Source organism: Callithrix jacchus, chromosome 1, assembly GCF_049354715.1.
Source record: "Callithrix jacchus isolate 240 chromosome 1, calJac240_pri, whole genome shotgun sequence".
Taxonomy (NCBI): domain Eukaryota; kingdom Metazoa; phylum Chordata; class Mammalia; order Primates; family Cebidae; genus Callithrix; species Callithrix jacchus.
In genome coordinates, this window is record NC_133502.1 from 212,656,283 (window position 1) to 212,674,361 (window position 18,079).

The window sequence follows — 18,079 nt, forward strand, 5'->3', positions numbered from 1 at the left end:
TCACAGGTGGGCCCTGGTGTGGGTGAGCGCGTGTTCAGTCTCCGCGTCTCCATCCGAGGTCTAGTCTGTTGTATCACAGGTGGGCCCTGGTGTGGGTGAGCGCGTGTTCAGTCTCCGCGTCTTTATCTGAGGTCTAGTCTGTTTTGTCACAGGTGGGCCCTGGTGTGGGTGAGCGCGTGTTCAGTCTCCGCATCTCCATCCGAGGTCTAGTCTGTTGTATCACAGGTGGGCCCTGGTGTGGGTGAGCGCGTGTTCAGTCTCCGCGTCTTTATCTGAGGTCTAGTCTGTTTTGTCACAGGTGGGCCCTGGTGTGGGTGAGCGCGTGTTCAGTCTCCGCGTCTCCATCCGAGGTCTAGTCTGTTGTATCACAGGTGGGCCCTGGTGTGGGTGAGCGCGTGTTCAGTCTCCGCGTCTTTATCCGAAGTCTAGTCTGTTGTATCACAGGCGAGCCCTGGTGTGGGTGAGCGCGTATTCAGTCTTTGCGTCTCCATCTGAGGTCTAGTCGTCTCTTTTATTTTAGTAGGATCTTCGTTTTCAGGAAAACCCTCGTTGTCAACCTAAAGTCCATCTTTCCTTTTCCCCCTTCTTGCTGTGCTAAACGTACTGCAGAGGCCAGCGGTGCCAGGGACATTTGGCCCTCTGCGAGGATCAGATGCTGCCCCCTTGTACGGCTCCTCTGGAGTCCCAGAGCCGCACCCCGGGGAACCTGTGCAGCAGCACCAGCCTTTCCCCATGCAGGTGAGCACCCTACTCAGCAGGCGCAGGCGCAGGGGGTCCCACAGCTACATTTCAGAGGAAAAGGTCTCTTTCCAGGCTAAATGTCGCTGGTTGTCTACTTCCCTGAAGAGTCTGTTCCCATAGAGAAGCACATCCCAAAGCCTGCCTTACTCTGAGTCTGGTTAACTGTGCTGCCTTTTCTTGTTGCCAGGCTCCAGTGGGAATTAACAGCCACCGAGGACCCAGGCTGGGCACACCTGAAGACAAGCAAATATGTGGGGGGCTGACGCGCCTCTCTAGCATGGGCCCACACCCTGGATCCTTGCAGCTCAGCCAGATAAGTGGCCCGAGTCAGGATGGAAGCATGTATGCTCCAGCTCAGTTCCAGCCAGGATTCATTCCTCCCAGGCACGGGGGGGCTCCAGCCCGGCCGCCAAACTTCCCTGAAAGCTCAGAAATTCCTCCCAGCCACATGTATCGATCGTACAAGTACCTGAATCGAGTACACTCTGCCGTCTGGAATGGGAACCATGGTGCTACAAACCCAGGACCCTTGGGCCCAGAGGAGAAGCCCCACCTGGGGCCTGGACCTTCTCACCAGCCTCGAAGTCTCGGTCACATGATGGATTCCCGAGTCATGAGACCACCTGTCCCCGCCAACCAGTGGACTGAACAATCAGGCTTCCTACCTCATGGAGTTCCTTCCTCAGGGTACATGCAGCCACCCTGCAAGTCTGCTGGACATCGGCTACAGCCACCTCCAGTGCCAGCACCCAGTTCTCTCTTTGGAGCGGCCACCCAGGCTCTGCGGGGGGTGCAGGGAGGGGACTCCATGATGGACAGCCCAGAAATGATCGCCATGCAGCAGCTCTCCTCCCGCGTCTGCCCGCCAGGTGTGCCTTACCACCCCCACCAGCCCATACCTCCCCGTTTACCTGGCCCTTTTCCACAGGTAGCCCACTCAGTGTCGGTCAGTGTATCAGCCCCCAAGCCTGCCCTGGGCAACCCTGGGAGGGCACCGGAGAACAGTGAAACACAAGAGCCTGAGAATGACCAAGGTAATACACCCTGTCATTGGGGCTCTGTAAGCTCCTGTTTCATGAGAAATCTTTTTACACAGCATATCAAGCCAAGCGTGAGCTGGTATCCAGCCCCTCTTGAACCTCTCATGTTTGGGTCACTGTCCTCTTGATCTACAGATCTCAGAGCATTCCTGGTCACAATCTTGACTGCTGCACAGGTGGACGCTAGCTGTGCCAGGCACTCTTCCTGAGACTTTGTTTTTTTTCTTTAAGACAGGGTCTCACTCTTGCCCGGGCTGGAGTGCAGTGGCATAATCTCGGCTCACTGCAACCTCTGCACCCTGCGTTCAAGCGATTCTCCTGCCTCAGCCTTCTGAGTAGCTGGGATTACAGGTGCGCGCCACCACACCCAGCTAATTTTTGTATTTTTAGTAGAGACAAGGTTTCACCATGTTAGCCAGGCTGGTCTTGAACTTCTGACCTCAGGTGATCTGCCCACCTTGGCCTCCCAAAGTGCTAGGATTACCGGTGTAAGCCACCGTGTCCTGCCTTCCTGAAACTTTTGTACCTTAACTCATTTATTCTCAGGACAAGCCTTGAGGTAGCTGCTGTTATTATCCTTCCTTTTACAGATGGAAAATCCAAGTCATGGAAATGTTAGATTATTTGCTCTCACCCAGCTGGTAAGAAGCAGAGCTGAGATTTGGGCCCAGACAGACTAGATCCCGCATCTGTGATCCACTCACTACATCATCATACCTCTTCTAAAAAAGTACTGTCAGCTGGGTGCACTTTTGGTGGCTCACACCTGTAATCCCAGAAGTTTGGGAGGCCAAGGCCAGTGGGTCACTTGCGCTCAGGAGTTGAAAACCAGCCTGGACAACAGAGTAAGACCGTCTCTGCTAAATGAAAATATTCGCCAGTCATGGTGGCTCACACCTGTAATCCCATCTCTGGGGAGCCCAGGTGGGCAGATCACCTGAGGTCAGGAGTTCAAGACCAGCCTGACTGACATGGCGAAACCCAGTCTCTAATAAAAATACAAAAATTAGCTGGGCATGGTGGCAGGCGCCTGTAATCCCAGCTACTTGGAAGGCTGAAGAAGGAGAATCACTTGAACCTGGGAGGCAGAGGTTGCACTGAGCCAAGATAACTGCACTCCAGCCCAGGAGACAGCGTGAGACTTTATCTCAAAAATAGCAATAACCCATACTGAGATCTAGTAAGTTTTGCAGCAGTTTCTTAGAAATGCCGTTTAAGAGGAGTAAACATTAAGGGAGAAAATGGGGGGGGAAAAGACTTTGCAATTAATGCTTATTTCAAGGATAGATATCTAGCATGCATGTAATTTTCTTCAGTACCTGGCAGGAAAATGGAGACACTTGGACTTAAAGGTAATAGATTCCTGGCCAGACGTGGTGGATCACGCATGTAATCTCAGTTCTCTGGGAGGCTGAGGCAGGCAGATCAGGAGGTCAAGAGTTCAAGACCAGCCTGGCCAAGAATGATGAAATCTCATCTCTACTAAAAATACAAAAGTTAGCTGTGTGTGGTGGTGTGCATCTGTAGTCCCAGCTACTCAGTAGGCTGAATGAGGAGAATCTCTTGAACCTGGGAGGCAGAGGTTGCAGTGAGCCAAGATTGCGCCACTGGCACTCCAGCCTGGGCAACAAAGTTGAAACTCTGACTCTTTAAAAAAAAAAAAAAAGAAAGAAAAGCCGGGTGCAGTAGCTCACGCCTGTAATTCCAGCACTTTGGGAGGCCAAGGGGGGTGGATCATGAGGTCAAGAGATCAAGACCATCCTGGTCAACATGGTGAAACCCCGTCTCTACTAAAAATACAAAAAATTAGCTGGGCACGGTGGTGCGTGCCTGTAATCCCAGCTACTCGGGAGGCTGAGGCAGGAGAATTGCCTGAACCCAGGAGGCGGAGGTTGTAGTGAGCTGAGATCATGCCATTGCACTCCAGCCTGGGTAACAAGAGCGAAACTCCGTCTCAAATAAATAAATAAATAAATAATTTAAAAGGGGGGGAAAAAAGAAAGAGAAAAATTTGTTAGGGGAAAAATGTTAGTGTTTCTTTTCTGGAAAGACCTACTTTGTTAATACTACCTCTAGCAGAATTTTCTAATCCTGATTTCAAATAATTTCTGGAATTCAAAGCTTTACAAGAATCCTATTTAGTTAAGTCTTGGATAAGTCTAGTTGCTAAGTTTAATGTTGACTGAATAATGAAAAGTGTGGTTTTTCATTTTCGTTGTGTAATTTGTACCATGACTTTTAAGGCCTGCTTCAGGTGGCCTGAGCTATCATAATGACTCTTAAAAACTTAAGAATCTGGCTGGGCGCAGTGGCTCACGCCTATAATCCCAGCACTTTGGGAGGCCGAGGCAGGTGGATCACGAGGTCAAGAGATCGAGACCATCCTGGTCAACAAGGTGAAACCCCGTCTCTACTAAAAATACAAAAATTAGCTGGGCATAGTGACGCATGCCTGTAGTCCCAGCTACTCGGGAGGCTGAGGCAGGAGAATTGCCTGAACCCAGGAGGCAGAGGTTGCAGTGAGCCGAGATCGTGCCATTGCACTCCAGCCTGGGGAACAAGGGCGAAACTCTGTCTCAAGAAGAAAAAAAAAACTTAAGAATCTTTAACCTTGTCCTTCAGATCTGTTACAAGGATTGTAATTTGATCACACCTGGACGACTGCTGTCCTCTTAGAAAGATTATAAATAGATTATTTTGGCCGGGCAGTGGCTCACACCTGTAATCTCAGCACTTTGGGAGGCCAAGGTGGGCAGATCACCTGAGGCTGATCTGAGTTGGAGTCCAGCCTGGCTAATAAGGTGAAACCTCATCTCTACTAAAAATACAAAAAGTAGCTGGGTGTGGTGGCGCATGCCTGTAATCCCAGCTACTTGGGAGGCTGAGGCAGGAGAATCACTTGAACCCGGGAGGCAGTGGTTGCAGTGAGCTGAGATCGTGCCACTGCACCCCAGCCTGGGCATCAGAGCGAGATCCTGCCTCAAAAAAAAAATGGCCTATTTGATACAGATATATACACATACTTACACACTATTGTACATGGTCTTAGTTAAGATCATGTTTGTGGGTTGAACAGTAATGTAAAGAATTCCGACGTTGTGACCGGGCATAGGAGTCCGATAAACTCATTCGATTGGGCTTATCCATAGTATGTTAAAGATGCCTTTTGAGTTTTGTTTAGTAGGCATCTTGAAGACATGCAGACAGAATGAATGTACTGATTCACCAGTGATTGAGTCTGTGCGTCTGGAGTCAGAGAGGACAGTGAGAGGGAGAAGTCCCTCCTCCTGTGGAGCTGGTCTTTCTCGCTGCGTGGAATTTTAAAGCTTCCCAGCATGCCCAGCGATTCTGATGACAGCCATCCCCCCGGTGTGCCTCACGTGCACCATGAGCCACAAGCCCTCTCTCAGCTTCTTACTAACTAGGCAGTCCAAGGTTAGGGCGGCAGGGACATTTCCATTCTCCGGCACACTCTAAGAGTGGCTGGAGAGGCGCTAGGTTTTACTTTTGTGTCCGTGGAAGGGGTGAAAGGACGAGGATCTTGAGTCCTTTCAAGGACTCCAGCACCTTCCTGCTGACACTTGAATCACCTCACATCCACCTCCATCTGAGTCTGTCATGTTCTTTACATTTACTTGCCATTTCAGCTACTGAATTATTTTTTCTTTTCTTTTTTTTTTTTTTTTCCAGCAGAGCCATTGCCTGGCCTGGAAGAGAAACCAGCAAGTGTTGGTACTTCCGAGGGGGTATACCTCAAACAACTACCTCACCCCAGGCCTCCCCTGCAGACTGACCGCACCAGGCAGAGCTCACCCCAAGAGAGGGGGGAAACGTCAGGCCCAGAGCTCAAAGCCAACTCCTCCGAATCTGCAGACAGCTGTCAAGCAACCAAGGGCAAGAATCCCTGGCCCTCGGATAGCAGCTACCCCAGCCCAGTCACCCAAGGGTGCATGGGAGACCTCTCCGCGGTGGCAGACAGGGGCACTCTACCTGAAAACGGAGTCACTGGGGAAGCATCGCCCTGTGGATCAGAGGGGAAGGGCCTTGGTAACAGTGGTTCCGAAAAGCCGCTGTGCCCCAGAGGCAGAACGTTGCAGGAAACCGTGCCGTGCCCAAGACAGAACACAGCGACACCGCCCAGCACAGATCCCAGCTTGATGGGAGGCACTGTGAGCCAGTTCTCCCCGCTGTACATGCCTGGGCTGGAGTACCCGAATTCAGCTGCTCATTACCACATCAGTCCAGGCCTGCAGGGTGTGGGCCCCGTGATGGGAGGGAAGTCCTCAGCATCCCATCCCCAACATTTCCCCCCAAGGGGCTTTCAGTCCAGCCACCCACATACTGGAGGCTTTCCCCGGTATCGCCCCCCACAAGGAATGAGGTATTCCTACCACCCACCACCACAGCCTTCCTACCACCACTATCAGCGAACTCCTTACTATCCGTGTCCACAGGGCTTTTCTGACTGGCAGAGACCTCTCCATCCCCAGGGAAGCCCGAGCGGACCCCCCGCCAGTCAGCCTCCCCCACCGAGGTCCCTCTTCTCCGACAAGAATGCCATGGCCAGTCTGCAAGGCTGTGAGACACTGAATGCTGCCTTAACTGCTCCAGCCCATATGGATCCTGTGGCTGCTGAAGTCCCGAATGACGGGCAGAATCCTGGTCCAGAGGAAGAGAAGCTGGATGAATCTATGGAGAGGCCAGAGAGTCCCAAAGAATTTTTAGACTTGGACAACCACAACGCAGCCACCAAGCGGCAGAGCTCGCTACCAGCCGGCGAGTATCTCTACGGACCTCCTCCTCCGTCTCTGAGTGCGGGAATGGGCTTTGCTTCATCTGCATTTCCCAGCCACGGCGTGATGCTGCAGACGGGGCCTCCCTACACGCCTCAGCGGCCGGCCAGTCACTTTCAGCCCAGCGCTTACTCTTCCCCCATGGCTGCTCACCCACCTCACCACCCAGGGGCCCCCCAGCCCAACGGGCTCTCTCAGGAGGGCCCCATCTATCGCTGCCAGGAAGAGGGCCTGGGTCACTTTCAAGCTGTGATGATGGAACAAATTGGCACTAGAAGTGGAATAAGGGGACCTTTCCAGGAAACGTACAGACCGTCAGGGTAAGATTGCGTTCGGGCTTTTCCCTGCGAAGAAAGAACAGATGGTGGTGGTGGTTCTTTATTTTTGAGAGAGAGTCTCGCTGTGTCACCCAGGCTGGAGGGCAGTGGTGCCATCGTGGGTCACTGCAGCATCGACCTCCCGGGCTCGGGGAGCCTCCTGCATCAGTCTTTTAAATTACTGGGACTACAGGCACATGCCACCATGCCCGGCTCTTTTTTTTTTTTTTTTTTTTTTTTTTTTTTTTTTTTTGGTAGAGGTAGGGTTTCACCATGTTACCCAGGCTGGTCTCGATCTCCTGAGTACAATTCATCCTCCTGCCTCAGCCTCCCAAAGTGCTGAGATGACAGGCGTGAGTCACCACAGCCAGCCTGGATGTTTAAACAGAAAAATGGCCTTAGAGATGAAGACAGTAGTTGATGATCTGGGAATGAGAAGCGTATGTGAATTACTGGTGTTGCATGCTCGCTAGAAAGACACTAGATGTAGAGCCCAGCGTTATCCTTGAACGTTTTCCCCCTCATGAAAATGAATTGGCATTTACATGACTGAGTTAGATTTTGATACTGTAAACTTTTTGAGATGCGTCTCCCTGGAGTGCAATGGTGCGATCTCGGCTCACTGCAACCTCTGCCTCCTAGGTTCAGACTATTGTCCTCCCTCAGCCTCCCAAGTGGTTGGGATTACAGGTGCCCACCACCGCTCCCAGCTAATTCTTGTATTTTTTAGTAGAGACGGGTTTTCACCATATTGGCCAGGCTGGCCTCAAACTCCTGACCTCAGGTGATCCACCCCCCTCAGCCTCCCAAAATGCTGGGATTACGGGTGTGAGCCACCACGCCCAGCCAGCTTTTTTATTTTATTTTATTTTATTGAGATTAAATCTCCGCTCTTTGGCCCAGGCTGGAATGCAGTGGTGTGATCTCTGCTCACTGCAGTCTCCGCCTCCCAGGATCAAGCGACTCTCCTGCCTCATCCTCCCAAGTAGTTGGGATTACAGGTGCCTGCTGCCATGCCCAGCTAATCTTTACATGATACTGGAAACTTAGTAACCACAGTTTGAGAGCTGTAAGCAAATCTGTGTCAACACTGCTGCCGTGTGCGGACGCTCTGACGAAGGTAAAAAAATAAAGAAAACGTCTATCCAGGAGTAGAAGAGATCACATGTCATTGAAGTTTTATGGCCAGGCGCAGTGGCGCACACCTGTAATCCCAGCACTTTGGGAGGCCAAGGCGGGAGGAACAGAAGATCAAGAGATCAGGACCATCCTGGGCAACATGGTGAAGCACCATCTGTACTAAAAATACAAAAATTAGCTGGGTGTGGTGGTGCGCGCCTGTAGTCCCAGCTACTTGGGAGGCTGAGGCAGGAGAATCACTTGAGAGCCAAGATCGCGCCATTGCACTCCAGCCTGGGCAACAAGAGCGAGACTCTGTCTCAAAAGAAGAAAAAAGGTTTACTACATAACTCTCATTTCTTACTATATCATTGAGTAAGAAAACCAGTTTTATCCAGAATGCAAATAAGTCCCCATGAGACTTCTTTCACACGTGATTGTGCAGTGATGTTTTCGAGATCCAGTTAGGTGATCTGCCATTTAGGAAGTTTTCTTTTTTTTTAATTGCATTTTAGGTTTTGGGGTACATGTGAAGAACATGCAAGATAGTTGCATAGGTACACATGTGGCAGTGTGATTTGCTGCCTCCCTCCCCTTCACCTATATCTGGCTTTTCACTCCATGCTGTCCCTCCCCAACTCCCCACCCCCGCTGTCCCTCCCCTATTTCTTGGAAGTTTTCAAATCTATGTATACCACAGGTGGTTAGATGGAGTTATTAATTATAATAATTAATATTTGTAACTTTCATATAAATATGAAACGAATACCATTCGGCATAAAAACCGGTGTGCCCCTCAGTGCCATCCTGTCGTCTTACTGCTGTGCCCCCTCGGTCATTTTTGTGTTACATGTGCTTTATATGTCTCTAAATACCTGTTTTCTTTTCTTTGCCGTTTTTCCTAAGCTGTTGGACACTCAGTTGTAAAGCTCAACCCCTCAATACTTGAGCATGCATCTTCTAAGAATGGACATTCCTTCAAAATGATTACCACACTCAAGGCAAATAACAATATCTAAAAGAATTTTTCTTTTTTCTTCTTTTCTGAGATGGAGTCTCGCTTTGTCACCAGGCCGGAGTGCAGTGGCACAGTCTGGGCTCATTGCAACCTCCGCTTCCTGGTTTGAGTGATTCTTCTGCCTCAGCTTCCTGAGTAGCTGGGAATACAGGTGCACATCACCATGCTCAGCTAATTTTTTTATTTTTATTAGAGACAAGGTTTCACCATGTGGGCCAGGATGGTCTCGATCTCTTGATCTCGTGATCCTCCTAAGGTGCTGAGATTACAGGCGTGAGCCACCGCACCCAGCCCTTTTTTTTTTTTTGAGATGGAGTTTTGCTCTTGTCGCCCAGGCTAGAGCGCAATGGCGCGATCCCAGCTCTCTGCAACCTCTGCCTCCCAGGTTCAAGCGATTCTCCTGCCTCAGCCTCCTGAGTAGCTGGGATTGCAGGCATGTGCCACCACACGTGGCCAATATTGTGTATTTAGTAGAAATGGGATTTCACCATCTTGGTCAGGCTGGTCTCAAACACCTGACCTCAGGTGATGTGCGCACTTTGGCCTCCGTCCCGGAGTGCTGGATTACAGGCATGTGCTGCCAGCCCAGCCTGGAGTGTCTTCTAGAGCCATTTCTTTGTGTTTTATTTTGATTTTTTTTTTCTCTGATAAGAGATCCAGCAGAGGCTGGTGTGTTTGCATTTGGCTGCTGTGTCTGTATCGTCTCTTAATTCATAGTCGTCCTATCTGCTCTGTCTTCCAAACAGTCCAGGCCAGTTATCCTGGAGAATGTTCCAGACTCTAGATTTATCTCAGTCTCCTTGTGTTGAGATGAAGCACTTGTGCCAGGTGTGGTGGTTCATACCTACAATCCCAGCACTTTGGGAGGCTGAGGCAGGAAGATTGCTCGAGACCAGGCTTGGTCGCATAGCCCTGGAGTTCCAGCTACTCAGGAGGGTGAGGCGGGAGGATCACTGGAGCCTGGAAGATTGAGGCTGCAGTACACCATGATTCTGCCACGACACTCTTAGCAGGGTGACAGAGCAAGACCCTGTCTCTAAAAGAAAAAAAAAAAAACAGAGGCCAGGTGTGGTGGCTCACGCCTGTAATCCCAGCACTTTGGGAGGCCGAGGCAGGTGGATCACGAGGTCAAGAGATCGAGACCATCCTGGTCAACATGGTGAAACCCCGTCTCTACTAAAGATACAAAAAATTAGCTGGGCATGGTGGCACACGCCTGTGGTCCCAGCTACTCAGGAGGCTGAGGCAGGAGAATTGCCTGAACCCAGGAGGCAGAGGTTGTGGTGAGCCGAGATCGCGCCATTGCACTCTAGCCTGGGTAGCAGGAGCGAAACTCTGTCTCAAAGAACAAAAAAACCAGATTAAATACTTTGGTCAGGAATATACATAGGTGGTGTGCGTGCCGCGTTTTGCACCAGGAGGTACAGAGTGTCGAGTTGTTCCAGTGTCGATTCCAGGCCTGATCACCTGGGTGATGAAGGCAGTGCCCTCGGACTACAGTGTCCTGTTTCTTGTGTCACTAACATGTCTTCGGTAATTCTTTGTGGCTTCCTTCTCTTGGCTGTAGAATGCAGACGCACCCGGTCCAGTCACAAGCCTCGTTCCCAAAGACCCCCGCAGTGGCAGCACCGCGGGAGGAGCTGCCGCCTCACAAGCCTCCAGCGCTTCCCCCGAATCAGGTAAGAATCACCAAACTTGGAGCTGCTCTCCTTCCTCCAGGTGGTAAGAAGGAAGCGTGTGACATCCTTGCTGTTGTGGAAAGGTGTTTTAAGGTATCCCGCGATGCAGGAACTTTTCCTGGGAAGTGCTTCCTTGGCACGGGGGAAGGAGACACTTCTCACCTGTCTTTTTCCCATTGTTCTATGGAATGTATTCCTGTTTGGGGAGTATTTACCCCTTATTTTTTCCACACCATCTGCCAGCATTTCTTCTGTCTTCATCCCCTGTCTGCTTTACGCTTCCTGCCTTTCTCACGGGAGAGAGCCTAGTCGGCGTTTTGGAGCGCCGGTAGCTGCCTCAGTGCTGCTGCTCGCCCCGGCCCCGGGCCTGCGGCTCTCCCGTCCCCTTCCCCTTGACCCCCACAAAGCAGTTGTCATTGGCTGTGTCATGAGCATTTCCCAATGTGCAAGTCCTGCTGTTAAGCAGTGGGGCTGGGACCTGCAGTGGGAGGTCGAGGACTCTAGAACCTGCCCTCCGGAGGGAAACTAGCTCATGAAACAGAATCAAGCCTTTTTCACAGATGAGGAGCATGGATACTCTCTGGCTTACTTACATTTTTTTGTTTTGTTTTGTTTTTTAACAATTAAAACAATTTTATTTTTGTTTAAAATGTCTTTGTGGCCGGGCTCGGTGGCTCACGCCTGTAATCCCAGCACTTTGGGAGGCCGAGGTGGGCGGGTCACAAGGTCAAGAGATCGAGACCATCCTGGCCAACACGGTGAAACCCTGTCTCTACTAAAAATACAAAAATTAGCTGGGTGTGGTGGCACATACACCTGTAGTCCCAGCTACTCAGGAGGCTGAGGCAGGAGAATTGCTTGAACCTGGGAGGCGGAGGTTGCAGTGAGCTGAGATTGCACCACTGCACTGCAGCCTGGTGCCTAACGACCGAGACTGTCAAAAAAAAAAAAAATGTCTTTGTTTCTTTCAGAGCTAGTCCGAGGAGGAAAGGAGCCCCAAGCAATGGAAAGCTGCACATGAAGACTGGAAGGCAGAGAACTGGGGAGGGCCCCGCCAGCTCTGCTCCCATCACCTGCTCTACCCCTTCGCGTGACCCACCTGTGCCATCCTTGAGCTGGAGCCAGTCATGGGCCCTCAAAGGACACTCCTTAGATGACTGACACACAGCTCGCAAAGGTCCTTGGCCGGGGATCTCTCGCACGGCTGCTGTAGACAGTTAGGCAGAACGAATGGACGTGGGGTTAATGATGACTTTTCCAAATCCTGAGACACTTTTCAGGGAAAATCACTTTAAACTTGGGGGTGGGGTATACTCAAGAAAGGAGTGGTGCTTTTAAACTTTGATGAGCAGCTAAACTCAGGTATATATTTGGGGAAGGGACTACTCGTAGTATTAATGGTTTTGGAGCTGGGTCCAGTTTACAGAATTTTCATGTTGCCTTTTAAAATAATTTTTGTTGTTGGTGAATGTATTGTACATAAAGTGGGAAGGGTGGGTGGGAATGCGGAAGAAATGGGAGTCCTAACTGGTGGGTACACAGCACTGGAGTGATCTTTATCTGTTTACAATCGCATCACACTGAATACTTTTGGGAGCTGGAGGTGAGGGTAGGAAAGGTTTGATCTTGTCATACGTCACTGTGTTTCCTTGCTAGTCAGCCAGGCTTCAGAATAACTAAAGGCCGTCCTTCCAGTCAGCCTGAGAGGGAACACCTGTCCCCTCACCATCTGGTGTCTGTCTCCGTTGGAGGCAGAGTGCTCTCGGGAGTACTAGAAGCTTCAGCCCAGGAGATGGGCTGCTGGCTGAGTCTGGTGGCCCAAATCCTGGATGTGAGAAAGTGGTGTCCCTTCCTGGTTTTGCCACCAGCCCTACCGAATAGTCGTAAACCACCATCAGGAATTGGGATGGCTGCAGTGTTTCATGTCTTAGAAGATGAGCCATGCCCATCGCAGACCTCCCTGTCGGGCCTGTGAATCTGGAAGGCACCCCACACAGCTTTCTGGCACGAATCACATTTTGTGGAAGTGAGTACTCAGGTTTGTGTATTTTAGTATCAATAAAGAATTGCACAGGTTTGAATAGGAAAAATGTATTCTATAGATTTACAGTTTGAATTTAGGAATATTTCAGTATATATAGTTTTTATTCATTTTAAGTGAATCATAGTAAAATCAGTCATGGTGATTTACAATAGCTATCCAGAAGAAGTTCTTGGAATTATTTGTTTTATCTGTGATAGGAAACCATCATACAGTATTAAGTTACTTTATCACAGTTTTAGGATTGAATTACACTGGATTCTCCCTCGTTAGCATTCTGTATTTGATTTTAGCTGAGAGGTCACCAAAGTTAGGACCCTGTTTTAAATTTTTGAATATCCCATGAAAGAAAAACTAAGGAAAATACTGAAATTACAGGTCTTTGTAAAAACAGCATATTTTTCAGCATGCTTTTGGGACAGTAGAAGAGCCTCTATGAAATGTTAATCTGCCCTAGTTTCTTATAAATTCAGCTGTGGGCGGAGCCAGTAGTTTGCCCTCCAATTCCAGGATTCCTAGTGAAACATGGAACTGTTGTGTTTACAGTTTGCTAAACATACGCTGTCCGTGGAAAGGAAACTGATCAGAAACACCCATGATACCAAGAGATAAAACCCAAGACACCAGTTCCCGGATGATGAAAGTTTGTGCCCGAACGCAAGCGCTTAACCTGGTGGGGCTGCACAGGGCTCAGGCAGATGCGAGAGTTGAATAGGGAACACAGATGCCTCTTAGGTATAACGCACAAAAATACGGGTTTTCTCTCACAGAGGTTTTACTTTTAAATGTGATGTATTTGCAGCTGGACTGAGTTTAGAGCCTGTGGTTTCACTGGCTCCTAATTCTTGTTAGAAACCTACCACTGGCATAACCTGTTGAGAGTGAAGAGGACAGAAGGTTTGTGGATGGGTCTGCCCTTCAGCTGGTATCCGCGTACGTGGAGCATCACAGCCTCAGTGTCTGGGTTTGTGCAGAAGCAGAGGCGGAAAAGAAGCATTTCGTTCGTTGCTGGCTAGACCTGGGCTAGACCCAGAGAATTTGGCCGCCAACAGCCTTTCTCTTTTCCTGGTAATGCTGGTTCAGATCAGAGGCCTCACTTCTCCCTCACAGGAGCATTGTCACCCTGGGCGTCGCCCCCTGAGTACCCCAGGGGCCTGGGTGGGAGCGGCTGTGAGCAGCGGTTGGGCTGGTGCCCCCTTTCCTTCCGCACTCCTGGTCCTTGAGCGGTTGCGTGCACCCTGTCCCAGGTCACCCTGTCTCCTCCCTCTCCCAGTGCCCGCCCCAGTCACCTGTTACTAGAGCAGTGCCGTGAACAGTACAGGAGGAGTCGGTAAATCCCTTTATCCTTAATCTCCCTTCTTGGTTTTAGGTGGGAAATATTCCAGAAGAGCAATAGGAAATAGAACTACTGTTTTAAATTATAACACTGTGAACAAGAGCAGCAGCAGCGTGGTCAGCCTTCCTGCATCCTGTGTTGGGAGTGTGTCTGTGCACTGTGGTAGAGCTTCACCCGTTGTCCAGGGTGTGTCCTGAGCTGTTACTGGTCTTCGAAGTGCAGATCTGTGAGCTGGCTGGAGCTGCCGTGTTGCAGAAATCCACCTGCTCGTGAGCTGCTGTGAACCCCTAGTCCACCCGTCCGCAGGCAGGGTCTTTTTCTCGCCCTTTCCTCCTCCTCTAGCACTTCTCTTTCCAAGTGTCTTAAGCAGATGCAATGTCTTAAAGCAGATGCAAATGCATTTGCCATCTTCTCCGTTAGGAAAATGATGGTTATGTGTTATAATTAGAAAGCGGTGTGTAAGGTGTCCTGAAAAGGCTTGCTCTCAAGCTAGAAGGACATTTCATGCTGTGGGTCACTGTCACCTTGTCAGTGGGCCGGCTCTCAGTGGCCCCCAGGAGGCGGGGATGGCTGAGATCCATGCAGAATTGGAAATGTTATCAAAAACACTCATGGCCCACTTTTATTAGAGTTGTTAATGAGTTAGAAATGTGTGTCCCCAAGGCCCAAGAGAAAGAAAATGTGAGCTTCTTGGGAGGACTGTCTGTTTTCCCCTCAGAATTAAAAAGTAATTTTTAATTCAGCGACTTTTTCCCCTCATTTAAAAGGTGGTAGGAGCAGCCAGGCACAGTGGCCCACACCTGTAATCCCAGCTCTTTGGGAGGCTGAGGTGGGCAGATCATGAGGCCAGGAGATCAAGATCGTCCTGGCTAACATGGTGAAACCCCATGTCTACTAAAATTACAAAAAGTTGGCCGAGTGTGATGGCGCACCCCTGTAAACCCAGCTACTCAGGAGGCTGAGGCAGGAGAAGTGCTTGAATCCCAGAGGTGGAGGTTGCAGTGAGCAGAGATCGGGGAGACAGAGTGAGACTCCATCTCAAAAGAAAAAAAAAAGTAGCAGGAGCTGTTGGCTGAAATGTATTCGAGTTGGTGACTGTGGAGAATAAAAAGAGCAAAGCCTGCAGGCCTCTTGCTGGGTACCGTACCTCTCCCTCCCACCTCTCTGCCTCTCCATCGCCTGCCCTCACCAGGTTTGTCTAGTTGACCTGCTCATACACAGGAGCTGCTTGTCAACAGTTTGTCTCTTGTCAGTGAGCCCAGGACAGATGCTCAGAAGGCAAAGCCTCATCGTGCTCCCTTCATCAGGCTCAATAAAGACCCTAAGACCTGCAGCTTGTCCCCGCAGTTCAGTCAACCCTCAGCATTAAACGTCGATTTACTCTAGCTTCTTCCCTCAAAGTCCTGCTTGTCACTGAGCATTTGGTGTCATTATCCCATGGCATTTATTTGCTGTGTAGTTATAACTTATTTTTGTCGGTTCCTACAGCTGGCAAAGGGTGTGCTAAATGCCATCCCTGGCCCACAAAACCCCGGTGTTGCTCTCACCAGAGCTGTCAGAAACAAGCTTATGGTCCATACCTCTTGGTTCGATTTTTTTTTTTTTTTTTTTTTTTTTTTTATGAAAGTTCAAATCTGCCGGGCGCGGTGGCTCACGCCTGTAATCCCAGCACTTTGGGAGGCCGAGGTGGGTGGATCACAAGGTCAAGAGATCGAGACCATCCTGGTCAACATGGTGAAACCCTGTCTCTACTAAAAAAAATACAAAAATCAGCTGGGCATGGTGGTGCGTGCCTGTAATCCCAGCTACTCAGGAAGCTGAGGCAGGAGAATTGCCTGAACCCAGGAGGCGGAGGTTGCGGTGAGCCGAGATCGTGCCATTGTACTCCGGCCTGGGTAACAAGAGCGAAACTCTGTCTCAAAAAAAAAAGTTCAAATCTATAAATATTACACTGTTCTTAAGACCTAATTTGAAATTTCACAGGAAGGCATAACCTGCAATCACAGGGTAAGGACAGGTCGATAGTGTCAGAACCCCGACCTGCTGCCAGAGATCCTCGGGTTTCATAGAAATGAAGGCGGCAGGTTCTCCAGCGTTGCTGCCTTCCGAGTTCGCCCTCTGCAGAATCTTCACAGACCCCCCACTGCGGAAATCGGTTCTGTGTGTTAGTGAGCCGTGTGCTGCTCAGTGCCGGGGCTGCTAGGATGGGGTGTCTCCACAGAGAACAGCAGACAGTAGCTTCAGTAAAGCTCATCACTGCGCAGGCACAAGGAATGTGATTACCACTTGCCGTGAGGAAAAGCTGGGCTCCTCCGGCGGGTGGGTGGGACTCTGCCCTGTAGCTGTAGGGAGCCTCGCCTCGCGCTTTCCCTCTGGACGGCAGTGTTTGGGGGTACGTTGCTGCTTCCCGTTTTTCAAGTCAGGGACACAAGCTTTGCCTGCAGGTTGCGTATTGCCCTTGCCCTGTGCTGGACAGTCAGGTGGAAGGACTGTTCTGGGCTTGGGTACCCCGCCCCCATTCTGTTTTTTTTTTTTAACCTGTACACATCAAGGAAAGGGTTGACCTTTTTATACCTAGTTTCTCCCTCGTCCTGCACAAGACGACTGTCTGAACCCCCATATAGAAACGCCGGATGAGCGGCTGATTGTCCTGCATGTGTGTTTTGAAAAGGGGTGGGTGGGGTGGGAACAGGGGAATGGATATTGCAGAAGTTAGTGAAATGCCGACCCCCGTTCAGGAAACCTTGCGGCCCCTCCCCTCTCCTCCAGCCCTGGTGCACACTGTGCGGAGCCTCTGCTCCTGCTACAAGAGCAGGAGCCGTGCGAACCTTCTGGCCAGCACTGGAAAGGGAATGCTATTTATTTTTGTATTGTGTATATTTCGTTGTGGTCTGCTGATTCCCTGTTTCACTGAGAGCGACACTTACCTCAATAGCTAGTTCAATATTGTGTGTTGGATAATTTTTTAAAAGAACTTCTTAAAAAGCTTTTTGATCCTTGGCGGTCTGTAGATTTATTTCCATATGAACTGGTTATTTTGTATAAAGTACATTCTTAAAATAGCGAGGCTGCTGTGTACGTGTGGTGTGTCTGTTCACGTGTCATTTTCACAGCAGGCCAAGCCCAGACTCTCATCAGGACAAAGGTTTGACTAGGCCCCAAGGCCACCAGCTAAAACGCCGACCCCCATGTCCATTCTCAGGCATCGAGAATCCATGGAGGCGGGGCACGGGTCCCGGCTACGTGACAAAGGAACGTGGTCCCAGAGAACTTCCAGACAGTCATATACCGACTTGCAGTTCTAAACCACGTCAGGGATAAAACACTGTTGAGCTGGTCCTGGCCAACCCGGCCCGGCGCTCGGCATCTCACTGGTAAAGGCAGGACTCCTCTCTTTCCAGACTTTAAGCTGCCTGGGGTGGGAAAGCAGGACCCAATGGGGCAGTGGGGCAGCTTCAGCCTGGAGCCTGCTGTGTGCCCACGAGGCCGGAAGTGGGAGCTCCAGTGTAAGTAAGCAGGCGGCTTTATACCTGCCAAGTTCATTTTGTTTCATTTCCAGTTACCGGAAGAAGAGATTGAAAGTAGCCACATTCTTAGAAATCAGCGATAGTCTTAAGACACCGAAACACCTGTCCTGTTCTGTCCTTAAATGCAGATAGCCTCGGTTTAATGATTCAACTGAGAAGTTTTTGATAGTGGTACACGTTCAGTAGAAACTACTCCGAGTACTCATACAACCATTGTCTTTCTGTACGGTGTTCAATAAACTCCATGCCACTTTCAGCACTGCGTTGTAAAGGAGGCTCAACTGTGGGCTCGCCTGAGTCTGCTAAGCCGTGGTGTTTGCTCAGTTAGGTGGGTTCAGTGCGTTTTTGACTCATGATGAGTTAATCCCGAGATAACCCCATTGGAAGTCGAGAAGCATCTATAGTTGTCTGTGTAAGTAATCCTCATTCCACAAACATTTAACCGCAAGTAGTACCCATTTCCAAAGC

At 50.1% G+C, this 18,079-nt stretch overlaps 1 protein-coding gene across 8 annotated transcripts in view; it reads left to right on the plus strand.

Moving 5' to 3' along the window:
• CECR2 (CECR2 histone acetyl-lysine reader) overlaps positions 1 to 17,150 on the plus strand; it is a 190,351-nt gene extending 173,201 nt beyond the window's left edge. For 2 of the 8 annotated variants that reach the window (XM_035282860.3, XM_035282781.3), the window contains 5 exons: positions 610 to 738; positions 929 to 1,775; positions 5,472 to 6,894; positions 10,596 to 10,707; positions 11,679 to 17,150. In XM_035282860.3, the coding sequence (XP_035138751.3) occupies positions 610 to 738; positions 929 to 1,775; positions 5,472 to 6,894; positions 10,596 to 10,707; positions 11,679 to 11,684 (2,517 nt within the window). In that variant the 3' untranslated portion in view covers positions 11,685 to 17,150. The remainder of the gene's footprint in view (positions 1 to 609; positions 739 to 928; positions 1,776 to 5,471; positions 6,895 to 10,595; positions 10,708 to 11,678) is intronic. The other 6 variants (XM_035282954.3, XM_078342733.1, XM_035282988.3 and 3 more) reach the window with 4 other exon arrangements.
• The last annotated feature ends 929 nt before the right edge of the window (positions 17,151 to 18,079 follow it).